Raw genomic sequence first — 21,041 nt, forward strand, 5'->3', positions numbered from 1 at the left:
CCAACAATTATCTTGAAAAATTAGTAATCTTTTGCACTAATTTTAGTGAGCTAAGTGAGCACATCTGCTTGTTCCAGAACCATGAGGCATTCACTGAACAGAACGAAGCTTGAAAGGACTCTAGCAGCAACACAGTCTGTCTCACCAAGACCAGACCCATAAGAGGTAGAACACCTTATGCCCTCAGTTAGACTGCAGGTCCGATAGGATATTAACTTTAGGTTAGGGCCCCATGCTAATGGTGAATACATGTGTGTAAGATTTTATTTGTTAGTATATCTTTCACTGAATGTCCACAGGGTAGTAGGTCCACATTGGGTGGCAGGAAGTTTAAGACATCAGCTGCCGAAAAGAAAGAAATGAAAGTGAAAAGAATGAGGGTGGGCGGAGAGTAAGTGACGGCATGTGAGAATGAAAAGTTGCCTTGTCAAAAAGTACCCTGAGAGCATCTGTGCCGGTAGCCTACATTTTGCTGTTGCCTTTTTGAAAGATAGGAGAAGAAATAGGAATGAGTTTTCATTATTTTTCTAAGTGACAGGGAAATAAGACTGAACCTTCCTTTCTAGACTTTTAAGGAAATTATATTGGTCGTACACTTTAGCCCTGAAGCTTGCGCACATCTTCATCAATCACCAAGGCTAGAATTAACAAACATCTGAATTTCAAGGACCTGAAAGAACTAGAGTCTTTAAGAACATAGCCTTGAACGAGAAGCTAAATTGAAGATAATGTCACATTCATAATACTCCTTTTGAACTCTGAAATAATCCGCTATCCCATTGTATTAAGACTTTTATTTCTGGAGAGAGTCTCTTACCTTATGACACAGGGGTAGCAAAGATCTGGTCCCCAATGTTTTGTTTTATTAATAAAGTGTTTGGAAACAAGTGCAATATTTTTTAAGAGGCAGGGCGTGTGCTCTCAGTTTGCCACAGTTTCTCACTCTATATTGTCCTGCCTTGAAAAATGTTTAAGGTTTCGATTCCTGCCAGTGTCTCTCTATATCCCTACTCAGCTTTTGTTGTCAACTGTTGCCTTTATCTATGTGTGATCAGACCTAAAGTTAATGGTCCCTTTTACTTTCTAGCTTTGTTCGTTTTTAAAAATGTGCAGTTGTTGTTGTCTTTGGCTAACATCTTTAAAGTCCTGTCCAATAGACTTCGATCAACTTACTTCCCTAATACAGATGGAAAGATGCTCTTTTCAGTAAAGAGGCACCAAAAAAGAATAAGCAGGTTTTGAAAATTTGTTATATTTTATGAGATTACTGATTTGTGTTACTTAGACCAGTGGCATTTAGATCATGAAGACTTTATGTGCAGTTGACAAATCTCTAATGTCTCTGATTTCACTATAACACCATGCTACATTATATCTAACTTAGAGACATGTGCCTCTTTTTTTGAGTGGTGATGGCAAACATAGCTTCTAAATCATCTAATTGTGAATATCACGGTCCTGCGAAGATAGCCCATGGAAATAAAAGATGCTTTTGTTGTTGCTGTTGTTGATGGGTTATTCCATTTTAAACACAGGCATAGACATGGAAACTAGGTCGTATTGTGGATCACTATAAAGTGTCTCTGCAGGAGCCAGACTTCTGAGATGGCCCCCAATGATCCCACCTCCTAGTAATTCAGATCCCTGCGCAAACACTGCCTGTTGTATGGGGGTGGGGTCTAGTGAGAATATGACAAAAGGATGGGCTGTTCTCATTACAAGGAGAACAGTTTTCCTTTTTCCTTTTTTTTTTAAAAAAAAATTATATCTATATGAGAAAATGGATGTTAGCTGCAAACTGACATAGTTATGGTAAACATTTGATGATAAATATAAATCAAACCATCATGCTATATGTGTTAAGCTTATACAGTGATGTCTGCCAATTATTTCTAATGAAAATGGAAAGAAAAAAGAGAAGAAGGGATATTATAGAAGTCTGTGACTTCCATCTTCCTGGCACTTTCTTTTCCTCTTACTTGCTGGTGCTGTTGAAGCCAGATGACTGTGGTGAGATGCTTTACAGGGGCCCACATGACAAGGAACTGAGGGAGGCCTTCGGCCAACAGCATCTGAGGCACTGAGGCCTCAGTCCAAGGACTCTCAAGAAACAGAATCCTGCCTACGTCCACACGAGTGATCTAGGAAGTGGACCCTTCCCAGCTGAGTCTTGAGGTGACTGTAGAGAGACCCAGAGTCAGAGGACCCAGCTAAGCGGCACCTGGATTCCAGAAACTGAGATAACAAATGTTGTTATATGCCACTATGTACCTTGTCATAGAGCAATAGACAACTAACACAGAAACTTGTTTTTCTATTGGAATAACAGATATTTCTCTTTTATTTCTCTTTAAACTAATATCTCAAACTGAGGATGAGAGAGGGGTTAATTTAATTTAGAGATGTTCAGTACCATTTGGTAAAAAAATAATTAAAACTATGAAGCCTGACAAGTATTAGTTAAACTGAACTGAACTTAGAAGTAATGGGCAGCTAAAGTACAGGTATTCATTATGCAGTAAAGTAAGGGTAGGGTAGCAATGGACAAAATAATAAATACCAGAAACTATACTATGATCGAGAATCTTGTGATTAACAACATTCAGTAGTCATCAAATATTAGTGACTTTAAGTTTTGAGGAACTGCAACATTCAACTGAGGAGAATGAGCAGGCAAGAAGAGAGAGCATTAGAGAGGCAGGAAGATAACTGGGTATCATGGGAGCCAGAAGAAGACACCGTTGACAGTTGACGAGAGTATCGGAACTGACTGGAGCCAAAGTCAGGTGGAGGTGAAAAGGGGCTTATGGAATTTCTGCTCTGCTGGACACTGGTGTCCTTAGCACTGGTGGTGTGGGGTGGCAGCAGAGGAACTAGTTAGGTCCAAGTAGGTTTAAGGATGAGTGGAAGCAAAAAAAGGGGCTGACAAGTAGACAACTACTTGCTAACAAGTATTTAGACAGCTATTAAGTAGTTCCAAACCATACTATAGAACAGAAAGATATTAGGAAAGGCAATATTGAAAAACGAAGTGGGCATGTGATCCAAAAGTTGCTAATGTGCCGAAATACATTTTTGATTCAGGATGAGAGATATTAAGAGAACAGAAAAATATGGGCCTTGACATGAAGTCCTACAAGTTTTAAACAAAAATCCTTTGAATTTCTGACTTCTAGTTGTTATATTGTCAGAGGACAAAGAAGATTGTGCTCTTTTAAAAGGATTTTAGTGGATTATCCAAGGACTTGGCCACATAGAATTCATATCTAGATAAAGGCAAATGATTTGCTGCAAGTAAGTAATCAGACACTTTCCCTGCGTCTAAGGGACAGAAAAAGCCCACTATGCTTACACTTTCTAAGACGGTAAAACATAAGCCATCTTCTTATAGAGCTTTTGCTATGTTTGTTTCTTTAAAAAGTGAAAAGGGTGAAATTTGATCTTCAGAAATCCAGGGAAACTTTCAGACCTAAGAAAAGACTGAGTTGGGTTGGTGAAAGAAGTGGGTGCTGGGTGAAAACTGACACTAAGTTTTGTACTAAAGGTCCAGCATTGCAAAAGACAGGGGGAATGGATGGACTGAGGCGAGAGAGTTACTGTGACTAATGTTCTAATATATCAAATGTTTGCTATGTGTTCGATGTGTCGAGCATACTTGAAAATATGTGGACCTTTGCAGCGGTGAATATTTCAATATTAAAAAGGGCATATTACCAAAAAAACATTCTTACTAACAACAGGAATAAACTTTTGTCTTTGAAATCTGAAATAACAAATACAAATAAAGTGTGAAAAACATGCTTTGAAGTGAGCTAACAGATCAAGATTGTACTTCGCAAACCACCTTTTCTCTGTTTAGAAACAATCTCCCCCATTTCAAAACACAATATGTTAATTAAAGGATCTCAGGTAGCAATCATGGAACATTTTTCATGACAGATGAAGAACACAAATATTCTGAAGACCAAAATTGCATAAACAAAATGCAGACATTTTGTCCATTTCCTGGCAATGCAAAGTTAGAGTGAATGCAAATGAATGTGCTGGCAGTAAAATTACACTATTAACCATCTGAAGATTGGGCTCATTACCTAAGAAGGCAAAGCATCAATTTGTAGCATTATAACTTTTTGTTTGTGCTGCTGAACACGTGTTTGGATGTTTTTGTACATGCTCTATTCATTTGGGTGCATAGTAAGCACTTTGCATCCGCCTCTTGATAGAAGCTTAATTTTGTATTGTTTCTATTATATTTCTTTTCTCTAATGGGAATGATATTCTGTCTTAAAAGTAAACATTTCATTTATTCTCCAAAAATTCTGGGTTTGAGTTCTTTGTTTCTCATTATCAAATGGCATGTACAGGATTATAACTATCTTAAAGTTGAGGCAATCTTTGATTTAAAAAATTATATTTGAATAACGTGTGAGGAAAATATTAATTCATTCAACCACTCATTCTTTCATTCTTTTAATGTGTACGTTTTGGACTAAGTACAGTGGTAAATTCAAGGATGAATATGACATTATTTCTGCCCTCAGGATACTTAAAACATAGAAGTGGTAGAATATTATTAGTACCTTCAGATAGAATAAGCATAGGATCATTGAATCTCTGAGGAAAGAGAGAGCAGTATATTCTTTATTTCCACAAATATTTTTGAACAGTCACTGTATGCCAGGGATTATTCTAGGGGATGGGTATGCAGAAAGAAATAAGATAGTCAAGGTCTTTGACTTGTGGACCTTGCATCCTTGGGGAAAAATGGAAACTAAGAAAGAAAACAAACAAATAAATAATACAACTTCAGGTAGCCACAAGTGCTATGAAGAACAAACAAAAGCAGAACAACATGAAGGATGGCGCGTCCCCTGCAGGCAAGGATGGTGACTTTGAGAATGTGGATGCCTCTGTGAGTGGCCACACCTGAGTGGAGATGGGACAATGTATAGAAGCAAGCAAATGAATATCTTAGGAAAAGGCTTTACAGGCAGGGAGACCAATATGGGAAGACCTTGAGGCAAAAATGAGCCTGGCGTGCTCTGGAACGGAAAGAGAGCACGTGACTAGAGTGCAGAGAAGGGAGAGTAAGAGATGAGGTCACAGAGGTGGGAAGGGGCCAGGTCCTATTGACTTTTGCAAGTCATGATAAAGATTTTATTCTAAGTGACAAGGGGATCCACTAGAGATTTTAAGCAGGGTGTAGCATGTGGCAGGATCCAGTTTGCATTTTAGAAGGATTGTTCTTGATGCTATGTGGAAATTCAACTGTGAAGTGGTAAGAAAGGTAACTAGGACAGAGATTAGACATCTAAGAATCACTCAGGCCAGGGAGGACCAAGAGAAAATCGACTCAAGTGGTTTAACTTAGAGATGACAGATTGGAATCTATCATAGTCCAGTCCAAAGTCATTGGTTTGGACGAGAGTAATAATTACCAAGGTGTTGAGAAGTGATATCATTTCAGGGGAAGTTTCAAAAAGGAAGTGGTATGGAAGTATTTGAGTTGAACTTCATATGATGGGCAGCATTGTGACAAAGGAGGGAGTCATTCATTTATTCATTGAGGGTCAACCATGGGCAGGCACCGGGCTAGGTGATGGGGATATAGCAGTGCAGAAGCCCTTGATGACGATGAGGGGAAAACTTGCTGAGGAAATAATATTTTAAGTAAAGAAACAAAAGTAGTAAGGTCAACAATACACTTATAAGGATTACTTTTAGAATTAGTTTTGCGGACACTTTTCTTTTCACTGTAGAAAATTAAATTCCTTTGTATGCCTGACTCTCCTTGAATTTGCAAAAGTGTTGTTTCTCTCAGTATAAACTCAGCGTACCGTCAGTTGGCGAATTTGACCAGATCACTTCTTTAGAAACAGTGGTTAATATTTATCTTTCCCATTCTAAGCAGGAAAAATTATAGCCTCCTTACAAAGGAAAAGAACGAAGAAAGTATGAAACAAGATAAACTCACATACTCATAGATGAGTCTAATACTGTTCATCTGTTACCCTGCCGCAAATCTTGCCCCTCTGAGTCTTCTCCCATCTGGGTGATCCAAGATCAGCTTTCCTTCCTTCTCATTCTTACTGTCTGCTGCCTCTGGAATTAGTGGACCTAAAGAATTCTAGTCATGTCCGTTCCCCAGTGCTCACAGAATAAATTTCAAATGCCTTAGCCTGACACCATCTGACCCAACCTACTCTTTCTGCTTTACCTCTGACTCAACTCTCCAACTGTTTTAATCACAACTGGATGTTTTTCTTCTTCTTAAAAAAAGTATTTTTCAAATTGCATTGAAATAAAACATAAAATTTATCACCTTAACCATTTTTAAGTGTACAGTTTGGTGGCATTAAGTACGTTCACATTGTTGTGCAAATCCCATTGAATTTTAAATCACGCTGTATCACTCTTTTTCTAATGCTTCTGGCAATTTGCTACCTGGACTATACCTATACTTATATGATTCCTGTTGCCCCCTGAAATGCCCTTCCCTTTCCTTACCAATTACAATCCTATGCATCTTGAAGACCAGTGCTTAGATCCTACCTCTTGCTTCAGGCTCCTATGAAACCTTATCTGGAAATAGAAGGTCAATTTTGTTGCTAGGTAACATACTCCTTGCAGTTAAAATGATGCCTGGTTGGCAAATTGCACCTGGACTGCGAGGATTTATACATGAACTATAAATACCTGGTGGGGATGCAATACTTTGGACTTTCCCACATGATGACTCATAATTAGGCAGGTCCTTTGTCCCCGGAGGCTAAGCGTTTGGAGTCGTTACAACATATATTGCTTCTTATGGGGCATGAGGCTTCTAATTCAGGAATATTTCTGTGCCCACCCAATACTGATCTTATCTTTTTGCACTTGAGACATTACCTGAGGGGCCTGGAGTGATGTCTGTACTGCTATAAGGCCTCCCTCTGAAGAGAAACTCTGAAGCTGCCCTCCCGGCCAGTGGTGTTTCTTGGATTGCATCCTTCTAGGTAAATCTAAAGCCAAGTATGGTCCATAGCAGTCTTGTGAGTCTGGACTATTTGGTTGAACCTAAGAAGACCTGCTTTTGGGAGCTGCATTAATAAAGAAATGTTGTCTTAAATACTAACACCCCTCACACATTTGTACTTAAACCATTGGGGCTGTACTCAGGGTGAGGGTAATAAAGCATTGTTTACCTTTGGAAGGAGCTGGATTGCCTGTAGAATTCTTTGTCTGTGCCCAGAATTAAGAATTCCAATTTCCAATAAATCCTGATCTTCCATAACATTGCTTCCCTGAAATAAAACCAGAAATGTTATAAGTTAAATCAGGCATTTTTACTATGGGTAATAATGATTTGTTTAATATGGAGACAAGTAACCAACAAGTGATCTGAGTTTTATAAACAAAAACAGAGTCATTCTTCTGTGAGGAGTCACCTATGTGACTGAGTTGAAAGTTCTGTAATATCCCTTCCCTTCACAAATACTACTGTGGCTTACCATCTCTGGTTGATATATCTGCATTGGAGATTCATTCCGGTGACTTAAAACTCTGTTCCTCTAAAAATGTAAATGCTCCCAGGGAGACTTGCCATTTAGAACTATCAGTGAGCCATTTGTTGACATGAATGAATCAGTCTCCCACCCCTTCCCCTGAGAATAAAGATGGAAAAAATTGAGTGTATTAGGCAGGTTAAAAGTGAGAATTAATCTTAAAATGATGAATACCAGACACCTGGTCAAGATGTGGAAACAGAACAATGAATAAGACGTAGGTCCCTATTCACAATGGTCTTTATTCATTCTAGTCCAGGGATGGAAACGGATTGTTCAAAGGCAGTTAAAATGATGTAAATGTGCTACGATGGTGACACATGCTCGGGAGCATAGAGGGGATCGGGTATATGTTTTCAGAGGAGATGATGCTAATTGGATATCCGAAGGATGGTTAGGATTTCGCATTCAAAAGAGGCAGGACAAAGGAGAAATTATGTGTAATGTCCTACGAGTAAGAAAGAACATAGTGTATTCAGAAGCATCGAGTTCTGGGATAAGTTGGAGAGAGGAGCAAAAGGTAAGCAGGGTCCAGACTATACAGACATTGTATGCCACGCTGAGGAATTTAGACTTTACCCTGCCCACAATGGAAAACCACAGGCAGATTTTAAGAAAAGGAGTCACATGATGAGACTCCAAACTTAGAAAGATCAGTTTGGTTTCTGTGGCTGGGCCTCAGTTTCCAGTAAGTCATGAAGTTGAGCCACACTATCTCCAAGAACCAGTCTAGTCCTGAAATTCTTCAATTTCAATGAATTTTTTTCAGACCTCAGTAACATACAGAAATTTATACAATGCGTATTTTGTCCATAAATTTTCATCTTTTGGAGTTTGTAAGCTAGAGTTTCCCTTGAAATTGAGGAGTCTACAGAGAAGTTCAAGAATTCAGACCCTACTTTTGTGGACAAATCAAACTCTGTCCTCTTAATGTGTAACAAAAATACTTACGAGTAGACATTCGAGAATACCTGTGTATGGAGAGCAATTTATGGTACTGACAAACATTTAAGGCAGAAGAGAATGAATTGGAAAGGGCATGAAGACCATCAGGAAACCACTGCAGTTGTTCTAGAGACAGTGTAGGATTAGTCCAAGGAGTGATCATGGGAGACGGAAAGAAGTGAGAGGATTTGAATACTCAGGAAGTTTGATTTGGTGATTGAATGTGTGGAATGATGAAGAAATGCAGAATATATGTTGGTTCCAAGCTTGAGCAAGAGGGGCATTTCATGATGCCTTTTCCTGAGATAATCAAGGAGAACAGGCCAATCTAATGTGGTACAAAGTGAGACTACTGTCTTTTCCTGGAAAGGGACAGAATAGATAGATGTAAATAATTTAATATCAGACTACACTATATAAATGAATAAATGACTGTCCTTAGAAACATTAAAGCCATCAGAATGGTATCATAGCCAGGGATTTAAGATGGGCACTCACCGAACGAAACATTCCACCTGCTCATAGTCTCATTCCTATGCTTAAGCTACCCTGGCAGAACAATCCAGGTATATAGCAGCATGATAATGAAAAGCCTAATGAAAAACAAATAAAGCCCATCTTGGCAATAGGCCATAGGAAACATTGCTTTCAAGAAATTACTCAGTGCACACAATAGAGCATGGCTAAGAATATAAATGACTTCATTTTGAAAAAGCATTATTATTTTCAGAAATAAACTAGTGTGTCACGAGCAGGATGTATGATACAATTCACATTTGACTATTACTCTTTGAGGGGTTTTCCAGAAGGAGTTACCCAGCATTTAAAACAAAAATAAAAACAAGAAACCTTTGACCCTCTATGTTTTAGACCATTACCAGGTTTTCCATGGACTAAATTAACAGCCTACGACTTTAGCGCATACAAAAAAATAGAACCTGATTTATTTGTACAAACACAAAACACACCGGGATCCTATAGTCTGAATGAGCTCGCATATATAGGTAATCCTGAAAACTTGATTATAATGTTTAAATACTGAAATGATTTGAAGAATTGAAATTGTAAAGGGCATTTTTCTTCCTCTAAGCTACCAATAAACCATCTTCTCTATCCTTAGTAAGAAAGAAAACTTTCTGAAGAATTGTAAGGAAGTCAGACATCTTTTTCTTGGGTCGAATTTCCTAGCATACATAATAATTACCAAGTACTTTTGCAAAATGAGTGAAAATTATGGGAGGCAGAATGCAAATGGCAAGAATGTGTCCAAGGGGGAATGGTACTAATTGTAGAAATGTATAGAAAAGGATTCACTGTCTCCAGTGAGGCATGCTGTTAGAAATTTTCTGTTTTCTCTTATTGTAATATATAGGAACACCAAAAATATCGTGGTGCATCATCTAGCCAGGTTTTTTTCAAAACAGCACCAGCCTTAGGATCTGAAGACATGGTTCAGAGTCTTATCTGGGTAAACCTGGCTAAGCCATATATTATTTCTAGGCCCCTGGTCCTCACCCATAAAATGAAACAGTTTAACAAACATCCCTCCAGTTCTAAAATGCTATGATTTCAGTCATGTCCAACTTTTAGTTAGCATCATTATATATAACTATAGATTGTATAATTTGAAATTATACTTTATCGTTTTAAACTCATATCAGTACTAGGAACTTATACAATTTCCTATTAAAATAAATAATAGAATACCTCATTTTTGTAGTGTTATGGATTCTTACAGCTTTTCAGAGAAAAAAAATCAATGTGTCAGGTCTTATAACTAAACCATTTCATGTGACTTGGCTAATGGTTGCACCATCAAGGACAATAAACATTTCCATTTTTCCTAGGGAACTAGAATTTATTCTCATGTTATCACCTGCCTTAGTACATGTTAGAAAATCTCAGCTTAATGGCTTTTTTTTTTTCCTCAATAACAGGTGAACATAAGCTCCAGCTTTCTCCCTCCTCCATCCATTTTTCACCTGACTTTCAGATCAATGGCTTTTGGAGTAGAGCTCCATTGTGTCCATCTTTTGTTTAACCCCCTGCTGCACTACCTCCTCATCACGCCACTACGCATGTCTTTTCTACTTCCTCACCTCCCATTTACTCCTCGACCCATCACAATAAGCTTCTACCTCCATTGACACCATAGAATTTCTCTGCCAAATATTAAGAATGACCCCTGAATTGCCATACCTAGTTGATTCTTTTCAATCCTCATCTTGAGGATTCATTGTCCATATGTGTCTGGTGGCTACTGTATTGGACAATGTAAATAAAGAACATTTCCATAATCACAGTTCTGTTAGACTGTGCTTCTCTAAAGCAGAAGACGTTGAAACTTGTGGTTGAATCACATTGATGAGGCAAAGGTGGTGATGTAAAAGGGAGTCAAAATACTCGTGAATCGTTCTCTGGATATAATTGATGTGCCTCTTAGTCTAAGCTCATAAACATTAAATTTAGGATCTTTAGAAAATTCTCCTAATTTTTTTAGTTATTAAAACAAATTAGTAACTGGTTCTACTCCCAAGAGTGTTTCTTTATTATGGAGCTAGAAATCTATGCTATCAAAATGACAAGTCCAATTGAGAAATTACTTATTATTTTCTTAACACACTACCGGGCACGTTGCACAGGGAGTTTAGGGAATCATAATCAGTAGATAAAGTTGTTTTGTTAATGACTTACTTAAGAACCAAAGGCCCAAGCCAATGTTTTTTAGAGCAGATGTTTCTCTGAGGGCAAGAATTGTCTAATCCAGGTCTTTATTGCTTTCTTAAATTATGGAGTAAAGAAAAATATTGTAATATTTATGTTCTGAGATATGAAAGCTTAAGTTTCTCTGGCCACGGGGAGAATAACTTATGCATTGAAGTTTTTTCAGCTGTGATAAACTAATGAGATGACCAAATAGAATAAAAAGCAGTGTTTTGCACTTAATGATCCATTAAAAATAAATTTATTGAAGTCATCTCTCAAAAATAGCTGTATTGATTGCTTCTGTCTCTTAGAACACCAGCTTGAAGAGTCTCTTATTTCCCCAACCTTATGTAACACCATACATACCATATTCATTTAGAAACCTTTCCTTCACATTGTATATTATATAAAATGCTAGCAAAACATATTTAAGGACCATATGGAACTGTTTTCTTCTTCATATAAGCTTGAGTTGAATGTTTTTTATTCTCTCTTCAATCCAAGACTGAAAAAAATCAAGAGGATGCTATTGATTAGAGAAAATTTCTTTTGGTCTGTATTGAATTAAGTTAGTTTCTTCTCTACAGTTTGTGTGACTTTAAATATTTAAAAAATAGAATATTTGTACAATAGAATGACACCTAGATCTTGCAGGCTCATACAGGAAAAAACACATATTTTAGTTTATTTTTAATATATATATATATATTTTTTACAGAATAATTGACATGGCAGCATGAAACTACAGCTATCCTGTTTTTTGAAAGTTTGCATTACACCGCTTTCCTTTTGTAAAAGACCTTCATTCGTCCCTGTTTCCACTAACTGAAAGAAATCTAGAGAAGATTTCCCCTTAAATGAAAAAAAGGCGAAACGTGAAAATGGTGGTCAGCATTTGTTTGACTTGCAGGGAGAGATGGCAGGGGCAGCCACATTGTGAGCAGCGAGAGCGGCCCCACCAGGCTCCTTCCCTGGGAACCACACTCAGCATCTCAGCATCAAGCCATCATAGCTTCGGACAGTGCCTGTGAGCATCTGCACTTTATCTCGATTATTTTGTGCATCCATTAGCAACACATGTTCTAAGGTATCAAAAGAGCCTAAGAGAGCTCATAAGGGTGTTACACTTAGTGTAAAACTTAACGTAATTAAGCATTTTGATCGTGGTGAACAAAATAAAATTATGCATACACTGAATTTGGGGTAAGGGAATGCTAAAAAGTTTTCCCATATAAATTCATGATAATTGCTTCTTTGCTTTGTGCCACTTTGGTTTACAAAAGCTTTCATAGGTACACTCTACTTTAGAATAGCAGGGAGAACCTGTATATATAATTTTCTTGAAATAATAGTGCTACCTCTTACCTTCTATAAAGGCTTTGAGTCAATTTGATATCAATTTACAACTGTACCCAATGCATGTCTTTTCTGTATGATTATGATAATTATTATTGTGATAAATACTAGATTTATAACTCCCTTATCAGTGTTGCCAAAAAGCTTTATTTAGTCTATCAGACAGAAACATGGGTTACCATAAGTGATCAGATAATGGATAATGTGCTGCTTCCAATTTTAATTCCCTCTGTCACACTAATGAAATGGCAGTGGAAGAAAATTTTGTTACGTATTTTTACTTCTCTACCTTAGCTCTCCTTTTGAACATGTTCTGTCTACTGCAATGGAATTTCTTGTTCATAAGTAAATTGAATTTTCATGATTTTAACTTATGAAGAAAGTTTTCTAGATTTGTCAGACCACGTGAATTATCGATTCAAATAAATGTCACATTTAAGCAATAATAAGTTGGAGAGCAATAAGTTAGAGAACATCTTAGATATGTAAGTTATATATTTTTATAAATTATATCTTAGACTTATTTTTTTAAGATTAGTTAACAAAATTTCAGTAAATTTTATACTATCATTTTTTTTCTTATCATTTTTCAAGCCTATTTTCTTTTTGAAACATCTGTTCTTAAGCTACAGAGAGAGAGGGGGGCGGAATTTAGGTAATCAGGTATTTACTTGTTAAAATATTGAGCAAGGTTTGGTGATACCATAAAGTATAATTATGATTCATTTGAGACATGTGTTCATGTAGATTTTGGAATTATGTATATTTATAAAAGACTGCAAAATCATTTATACAGTAATTTGTGCTGTCTTGGTCAAAAATTTCATAGTTTCAAGAGAGGAAGCTTATTTATTTTTCAGGATGCTAACCCATAAGTCCTACAAGAAGAAAAGCTGACGTGAATAAACATTTGTGTGCCCTTACTTTTCTCCAGATACAATAATAGCCATTGGTATAAATTAGCATAAAGTTAATCGCATACTTATTGAGTTCTTTCTTACTCTGTACCAGGTACTGTTCTAAATGCCTCAGATGTATTAGCTTATTTAATTCTCACAACAACTCTATGAGGTGGGTACTTAAATAACTTGTTCCCATGGCCGAATAGGGAGTCATTCTCATAACTATTATCCAATACTGTTTCCAGTGCACTTAGTGTAGGAGAGAAAAGGTTCACTAAAAAAATGTGGCTAGACCTAAACCATTTGCATTTTACTTTAGAGCCATATGAAATTCGCATTTGAAAGCCAGTGTTCCAGCTCTCTTTACGTTCGATTTCACAGAGTTTAAGCAACAATGACTCCCTCTCTTTGGAAGAGAATTTGGAAAGCTGTCTGACCTATTCTTCCCTCCTCTGCTTCAGTCCTTTCTGTTCACTGAATCATGGAATCGGGGTTGGCAGGAACCTGGTGGGATTTTCTACTCTAAACATTCCCTGACTAACCACTAAGCTGTAACTTCCCTTTCCTTTGAAGCGTGAAGTCAGCTGGGTTACACCATTCCCCAAGGGGGTAGGGTGGATATGAAATGTTATAAATGGTCTTTCCTGGCAGCTGAGTCTGAGCAGGGGGTGGGGACGGTTGGGGGACACCTCAGTCCTATTCTTTTAGCTCCCACTGTGCTACAGACTGAGTTTGACAGGAGTGCTATTAGAAGAACACGCCAAAAGTGGAGATGAAAGGAAAACAGTTAGCAGCTGTCCCGTGTCCTTTTCTAATCACAAGCTGTGAAGTTTTTAAAAGAATCTTTATTTTTGAGGGTGGGCTGTACAGAATCTTGGCAGGTATCTGATTCTGTTCTTCCATCTAATATGCTGAACATTTCCCAGTGTCTCTAATGGAAATTAATACAGTGCTGTGATTTAAAAAAAAAAAAAAATTACAAGGGAGACCTATGTTGTAAACTAATCAGGCAAACCTCTCTGAGAAAGCGACATGTAAGTCGAGATGTGAGGAATTAGAAGGAGCAACCCGAGCATGAAAAGAGCCAATAGGAGGGCATTCAGGGCAGAAGGAACAGCAGGTGCAAAGGTACTAAGGTGAGAAAAGAGTCAGGCATATTCTAGGAACAGATAGAAGGCTAGCGGGACTTGGATTTGCTGACCGAGGGGGAAGAAAACCTTGGAGGGGGAAACAGGGCATGATAGATAATGCAGGGCCATGAAAAGGACTTTGATTTTTATTCTAAGTGCAATGAAAAACATCGAAGGACACAAACTGACTTATATTTTTAATTGGCTATGGCATGAAAAATGAATGGAGAAATTCGGTGGTACAGAAGTTGAGCTCAATAACCAAAATTGAAGCTCAGAAACATCAAAATCTGAGGGAAAGATGATAAGATATGACCTCTTGGAGAACCATGTAAATGAGAATCAAGTTTTCGAATTATTATAATTTATTAGAATTTTAAAAAAGGCCAAAAAATTAAAAATGGCTATACCTTTTGATGCAGCAATTGTATTTCTGGGTTATTTATCTAAAGAAAACCAAAACGATAATTCGTAAAGATCTATACACTCCAATATTCATGGCAGCACAATTTACAATAGCCAAGATATGGAAGCGCAACCTAAGTGCCCATCAATAGACAACTGGATAAAGAAAGTATAGTTCATATGTGCAATAGAATATTACTGAGCCATTTAAAAAACCGAAATCCTAAGATTTGCAATGACATGGATGGACCTAGAGGTTATTATGCTGAGTGAAGCTGAGTGAAATAAGTCAGACAAAGATAAATACCATATGATTTCACTTATATATGGCATCTAAGGAATGAAAAGAACAAACTAATCAAAAACAGACTCACAAATATAGTGGACAATTTGGTGACAGACAGAGGGGAGGGGTAATGGGGGCTGGAAGAATGGGTGAAGGGTTAAAGAAGTACAAATTAGTAGATAGACAGTCACAGGGAAGGGGAACATGGCATAGGAAATGGAGTTAGCATTAATGTGATGGCTAGGTGGAGGGCTGGGGGAGGGAGAGAGCAATCGGAGGGGATCATTTTATGAACTAAATAGATGTCTAACCAACGCACTGTATACTCAAAACTAATTTAAATAGATAGATAGATAGATAGATAGATAGATAGATAGATAGATAGACAGACAGATTCGGTAAACCCCGTTATTACCAAAAAAATTAAATAAATAAAAAATAAGAGGGCAGATGGCAATGATAAAAGTTAGAATGATCTTCAATACAGGGTCTAAACTGATATAATTTAGATAGAGATTAAGTATAGTAATATCTATTAAAATACACACATACATGTTCCACAGACTCAGCAATTCTATTTCTGCGTTGTAGCAGACATTGTTGGTAGGCTGACCTCCTTCTTCCTTGCAACCTTCTACTATGTGGGCTGGACAAACTAAATGTTCTCAGCCTCCCTTCCAGCAATGGTTGGATGTGTGACAGAATTTGCCTACCAGGGAACTTCAAGAAAAGCTTTTGCTTTTACGATTAAAAGGAAAAAATTCACCTGGTACCTTCCAGTGTCTATAAGAAAGTAAGTGGCTGTGGACTTCCCCCAGGATGAGTGGGGTCAATTGTCCATACAAAGAGGCAGTGATGAGGTCACAGTCAGTTGAACACCAAAACCAAATATCCTCATTGCCTATCTAAGCAGGCAAGCGTAGGCTATGGGACAGTTAATACCTGAATAAAAAGGTTATTTAAAACTGTTTCTAGCTTTTGCATTCAAGTTGCTCTATCCAGTGCTGATTTGTCAGTGACAATAATGATAAAGATGTGGACTATTGTATGTAATGGAGGCAGCAGGATATTTTCAATTTACTGAAGACAGACCTGGGGTGATAACCACAAAGAACAGAGAATGGAGAGTAGAAAAGATGAAAGTTGTAAGAACCAAATTGGGATTGCAGGGGGCTGGGGGAGGGGGGGCAGGAATTAATCTATAGAATGGCCTCTTCTCATTTTGATTTAAAATTGAGAAATCTCACAACATGATTACTTGCAGAAATTTATTTCATATGGATTTTGGTTTTTGTTCAATTCACTGGATGTGAAATTACAGAAGAGTTCATGGGGTTTACAGATTTTAAGTCTGGGAGTAGCTTTTGGCTTCTAATTGAAGAAGACAGGAATCCAGAGATTGAACAGAGATTGAACAGAATCATTATGGTTCTAAAGGAAGACCATTTTTACATAAATCTGACTTTTTATAGAAAAGAATTTTACCCTTGAAACTTGAACACATTATAATCTTAGAGTAGAAACAATGAGAGAACTGTGGGGGATATGTTAGGTTGGCCTCAGTGTGTGGCTCTTCCCTGAACTCTTGAGATATCCAGGTTTGTGGCCAGGACCTTTGTAACTCAGAATGCCTTTGGTGGGCAGTGAATGATGATTACCCTGTTGAAACAGTTGACCAGAATATTCCTGATTTTTCTCCACACTTACTTTTGGTTTTAGTTTTGGTTTTGAAGACATTTTTTCTTGAACTGTCTTCATCAGAATATTGAAATATTTTCCTCCATGAAAAATTTATTTTGCCTTGCTTCCTTTTTAAAATTTGGTGGTGGGAAAACTCATTGGCACTAAACTATAGATTGGCTGTTTGTGTTCCCCCAAAACTCATATGTTGGAACCTAATCTCCAATATGATAGTATTTGAAGGTGGCGCTTTTGGGAGGTGCTTAGGTCTTGAGGGTGGAGCCCTCTTGAATGGGATTTGTGACTTATAAAAGAGGTTCCACAGAGCTCCTTTCTTCTTTCCACCATGTGAGGACATGGAGAAGGGTGGCCACCTATGAACTAGGAAGTGGCCTAATTGCCAATGCTTTGGTCTTAGACTTCCAGCTTCTAGAACTATGAGAAATAAATTTCTGTTATTTATAAGCCACCTTGCCTATAGTATCTTGTTATAGCACCACAAATGGACTAAGACATACACCAACACTGGAATTAAGTGTGAGGAGATGGTCACCATAGGTTAGACAGGCAAGAGACTAACTTGACCAAGGGTTTAAACTGAAAGCTGAGCAAAACCACAACTAAGAGTCCCATTGGGCTGTTGTAGAATTGTCTGGCTCCACCATTTAGCTTTGTGTTGAATACAAAAGGATAATTTATGCAAGGCACACAAATACCCTTTTCCTTTATATAACATCCACATCATGAAGGATACTATTTCCTCATTTTATTCACTAAATAACACTACTCAACTAGAATGAGATAGGAGAAAGAAAAGCGAGACTCTTTCTCGTAGTGAATATCAACATCTCCTTGTCTAGTTTTTCTAATTAAAGAAAGTCTTGGGTTTTACTTCTAAAATATTCAACAGGCAGCAAAACCATCATAAAGTCCTTCATATTAAAATGAGCATTGTTCAAGATGAACATCTCTTATCTAAATTAGAACAGATACTAAATAGGCCACAAAGTCTTCTTATTTTTTTTATACTTGGTATTATATGTCCTGTATACTTCATTGGATCACAAACCTTTTGAGAGAAATGATCATGTCTTAAGCATCTTTGCATTTCCCCTATCACCTGTTTGCTAAATTGTGAATAAAATAAAAATTGTGAAAGAATGAATGCCTAAGTAAAAATGTGAAGCACGGATTTAAAAAAAATCAGTCTAAAGATCATCAAGTAAGTTTGTAGGAAATGGATTGAAAAGTTTGAGCTGAAAATTCTAATATTTAGGATGTCTGATTTTCTTTTCTAATTGAAGGAAAGATAAAGATGGAATTTCCGGTACATGATAACACCAAAATGTTCTTAATTTTTTTCAGTTTTGCAAATTCTCATGATTTGATTTTCATCCAGGACTGTCAGTTGAGACATCTGATAATCTAAAAGCATTCAGAGAATTAGGATCCCATATGGCTCAAAAATATTTCCTACCCGTCAGGGGAAAAGAGAACATACTGTGAAAATAATACTGGTATATCCTTCAGTTATGTGTACGAGGAGGACAAACTAATATAAATCATTATTCATGGTATAATAATCATTACAATGACCACCAAGATCAATTATGATGAACGAAATTAGAGCATATGCTTCCATAATCATGCTGCATTATGACAGAGGTATATTTCAAAGCAGTGATAGCAATAGAGTTATGTATTATCTTACAGAAACAACCTTCGCTGAAAATAAGCCCTGAATTAGGTGTCCTGGCTTATCACCAATTAATTGTGTAAACTTAGAAAAGTCATTTAACTTCCTTGGGACTTAATTTTCTCAACTAAACAATGATAAATTTGGGCCAGATGTTCCCTTCTAACATAGCATCTGTTCTTGGGGTTCAAAAGAAAGTAAATCAACTCATATACACATATCATCTGAAGAATAATTCTCCTTGTTTGTGGGGAAGTTTTTTCTTTGAGTATTCTGTATAAAGAGATATATTTATATAATAATAAGAGAGGACAAGGACTTGGGCTCAACCAGCTATACCAACCAAATTAATAATAATAATAATAATAGCAGCTGTTAATATTTATGGAATGTTGACTGTGGGCTAACCACTGCCTTAATCCTCAGAAATTACTGTTAATAGCCCATTTTACAGATGGGAAAACTGAAGTTTAGAGATACCTAGGAACTTGGTCGAGCTCACACTGTAAGAGGTAGAGCTGCTATGGCAACCAGGGTGACAATAAAGCAGATGACAGAAGCAGACAATCATATGTCCCCATACCCCATGGTGTCTAGACAAGTATCTTCTACATAAAGTTGGATATAGATGGATGAAGTCTCTCCCCATTGGTCCAGTGGACTGCATTAACTTCCTTCTGCACAATTTTTACTAAGGGATTGGAGATTATTAAAAAGAATATGGAATTCAGAGCTCCTGGGTTCACATTGCAGGTTGGCTCTTTAATGCAGAGTGACTTTGGGTAAGTTAGCTTCTTTTCTTATCTGTAAAATGGAAATGACAATGGCATCTACCCTTTAGAGATGTGGTAAATAATGCTTATGAAGTTACTTTATAAACTATAAAGTAAAATTGCTAAAAATAAAGCATGTCTGCTAGGAACAACTTTTTACCCATTTTTTCCCGTTAAGAACATAGAGCTGTAAATCTAGTTTCATGTTGTTTTTGCCAGAAATAGTCTATTCTGAAAGAGGCAGCATGTGTGGTGGGAAAAAAATGCAGGTTTTATTCCTAGCTCTGTCATTTACTTAGCTTTGTGGCCATGGGCAAGACGCTTACTTGGGTATCCCACAGGGCCCCACGCACACAAGGGCCCTGTGCTTGGGGTTTAATGCTCTGTGGTCGCTGTTTTGAAATTCTTCATTTTTTCTTTGAATATATATTTTGTAAGTGAAGGTTGATCAGACAGTGGAGTATGTGTTGAAGTTCCTCACTACTTCTTGGGGAAGGGTTCCCCTGCTTGGGCTTCCCCTCTACATCTGGTCTGAAACCGCTGTGCCGCTCTGCTCTCCACTCCCAGCAGGGGTCCAGTCAATGACCCCTGTAGGGTCAGGAACTCATACCCTACGGCACCTCGAGGCAGGGCATGGCGTTCTCTATATACACTCCTCCAACCTCACAGCACCTTGGCACAGTTGGTGGGCAGAAGGCCAGAGTTTACCCTTGATCCAGGTACCCAGCATATCCTGACACAGACACAGAGATTTAAAAATCCTTGGAGGTCTCCTATCTCCAATGGTTTGGAGTGACAGGCCCCTGGAAAAGGCAGACGCTTGGTTTGCTTTCCCCAGACTCCAGCTCAGGTCAAGGTGCTGATCGATCATTGGTCGGGGGATGTTGGGAGGCGGGGCTCTGAAGGCATCAGGGTCTGCAGCGAGGCACCTGTTTCTGCATTAGGAGGCAAGTCTGTAAGTGCCTGTTCTCTCCCTGCCAGTATCCAGTGCCTGGGTGTGCTCCCCTGACGAGCAATATGCCTGGGGGCCTTCTCTCTCCCTTCTGCCAACTCTGAACCTTAAGTTTGGTTTATGTTTGTCTTTTTTTGGACAGCTCACGATACCCTTTGTATTAAAGCCACGAAATAGGAATTGTGTAATTTTGGTGATTCTGCATATGAGTTAGAGGCTCTAATATTTGCTTAAAATTGACATTGAGCGATACAAAAAAATCGCAAAATTCATGCTAATAACACAAAATTTTAATTTTTCTTTACTCAGAACATTAAATAGTAAATTTAAAAACATTGTGGTTAGTCCAGAGAAAGACTGAGGAAGAAAGGAAAAAGTTTTATATGTAATTTTAGTGGTACTTTTATCCCTCCATTTTGCACTGGGTCCCACAAATTATGTAGCTGGGTATACTCCCAGAATGTAAGTTTGGATAATCACGTGGTCCCTGCCTCACTCCACAGGTATACCTGCATCAGGTCTATAAGCTCAGTTAGAAAGCACGGTTGAACTGACCCACGAACATTTATCTGTAATTTTATCTATTCCTTCTCCAGAAGGTAGAAAAGGTGAAACAGGGGTCATTCCCTCAGAAACTATGAAGGTCATTTAACTCTGAGAATGATG

General features: G+C 37.7%; 1 protein-coding gene across 11 annotated transcripts in view; it reads right to left on the reverse strand.

Annotated features, from left to right (window-relative positions):
- ANKS1B (ankyrin repeat and sterile alpha motif domain containing 1B) overlaps positions 1-21,041 on the reverse strand; it is an 818,845-nt gene that overhangs the window by 260,313 nt on the left and 537,491 nt on the right. For all 11 annotated transcript variants that reach the window (XM_036237318.1, XM_036237317.1, XM_036237316.1 and 8 more), the window contains one exon: positions 7,185-7,283. In XM_036237318.1, the coding sequence (XP_036093211.1) occupies positions 7,185-7,283 (99 nt within the window). The remainder of the gene's footprint in view (positions 1-7,184; positions 7,284-21,041) is intronic.

The sequence above is a fragment of the Rousettus aegyptiacus genome, unplaced genomic scaffold (genome assembly GCF_014176215.1).
Source record: "Rousettus aegyptiacus isolate mRouAeg1 unplaced genomic scaffold, mRouAeg1.p scaffold_m13_p_2, whole genome shotgun sequence".
NCBI lineage: Eukaryota > Metazoa > Chordata > Mammalia > Chiroptera > Pteropodidae > Rousettus > Rousettus aegyptiacus.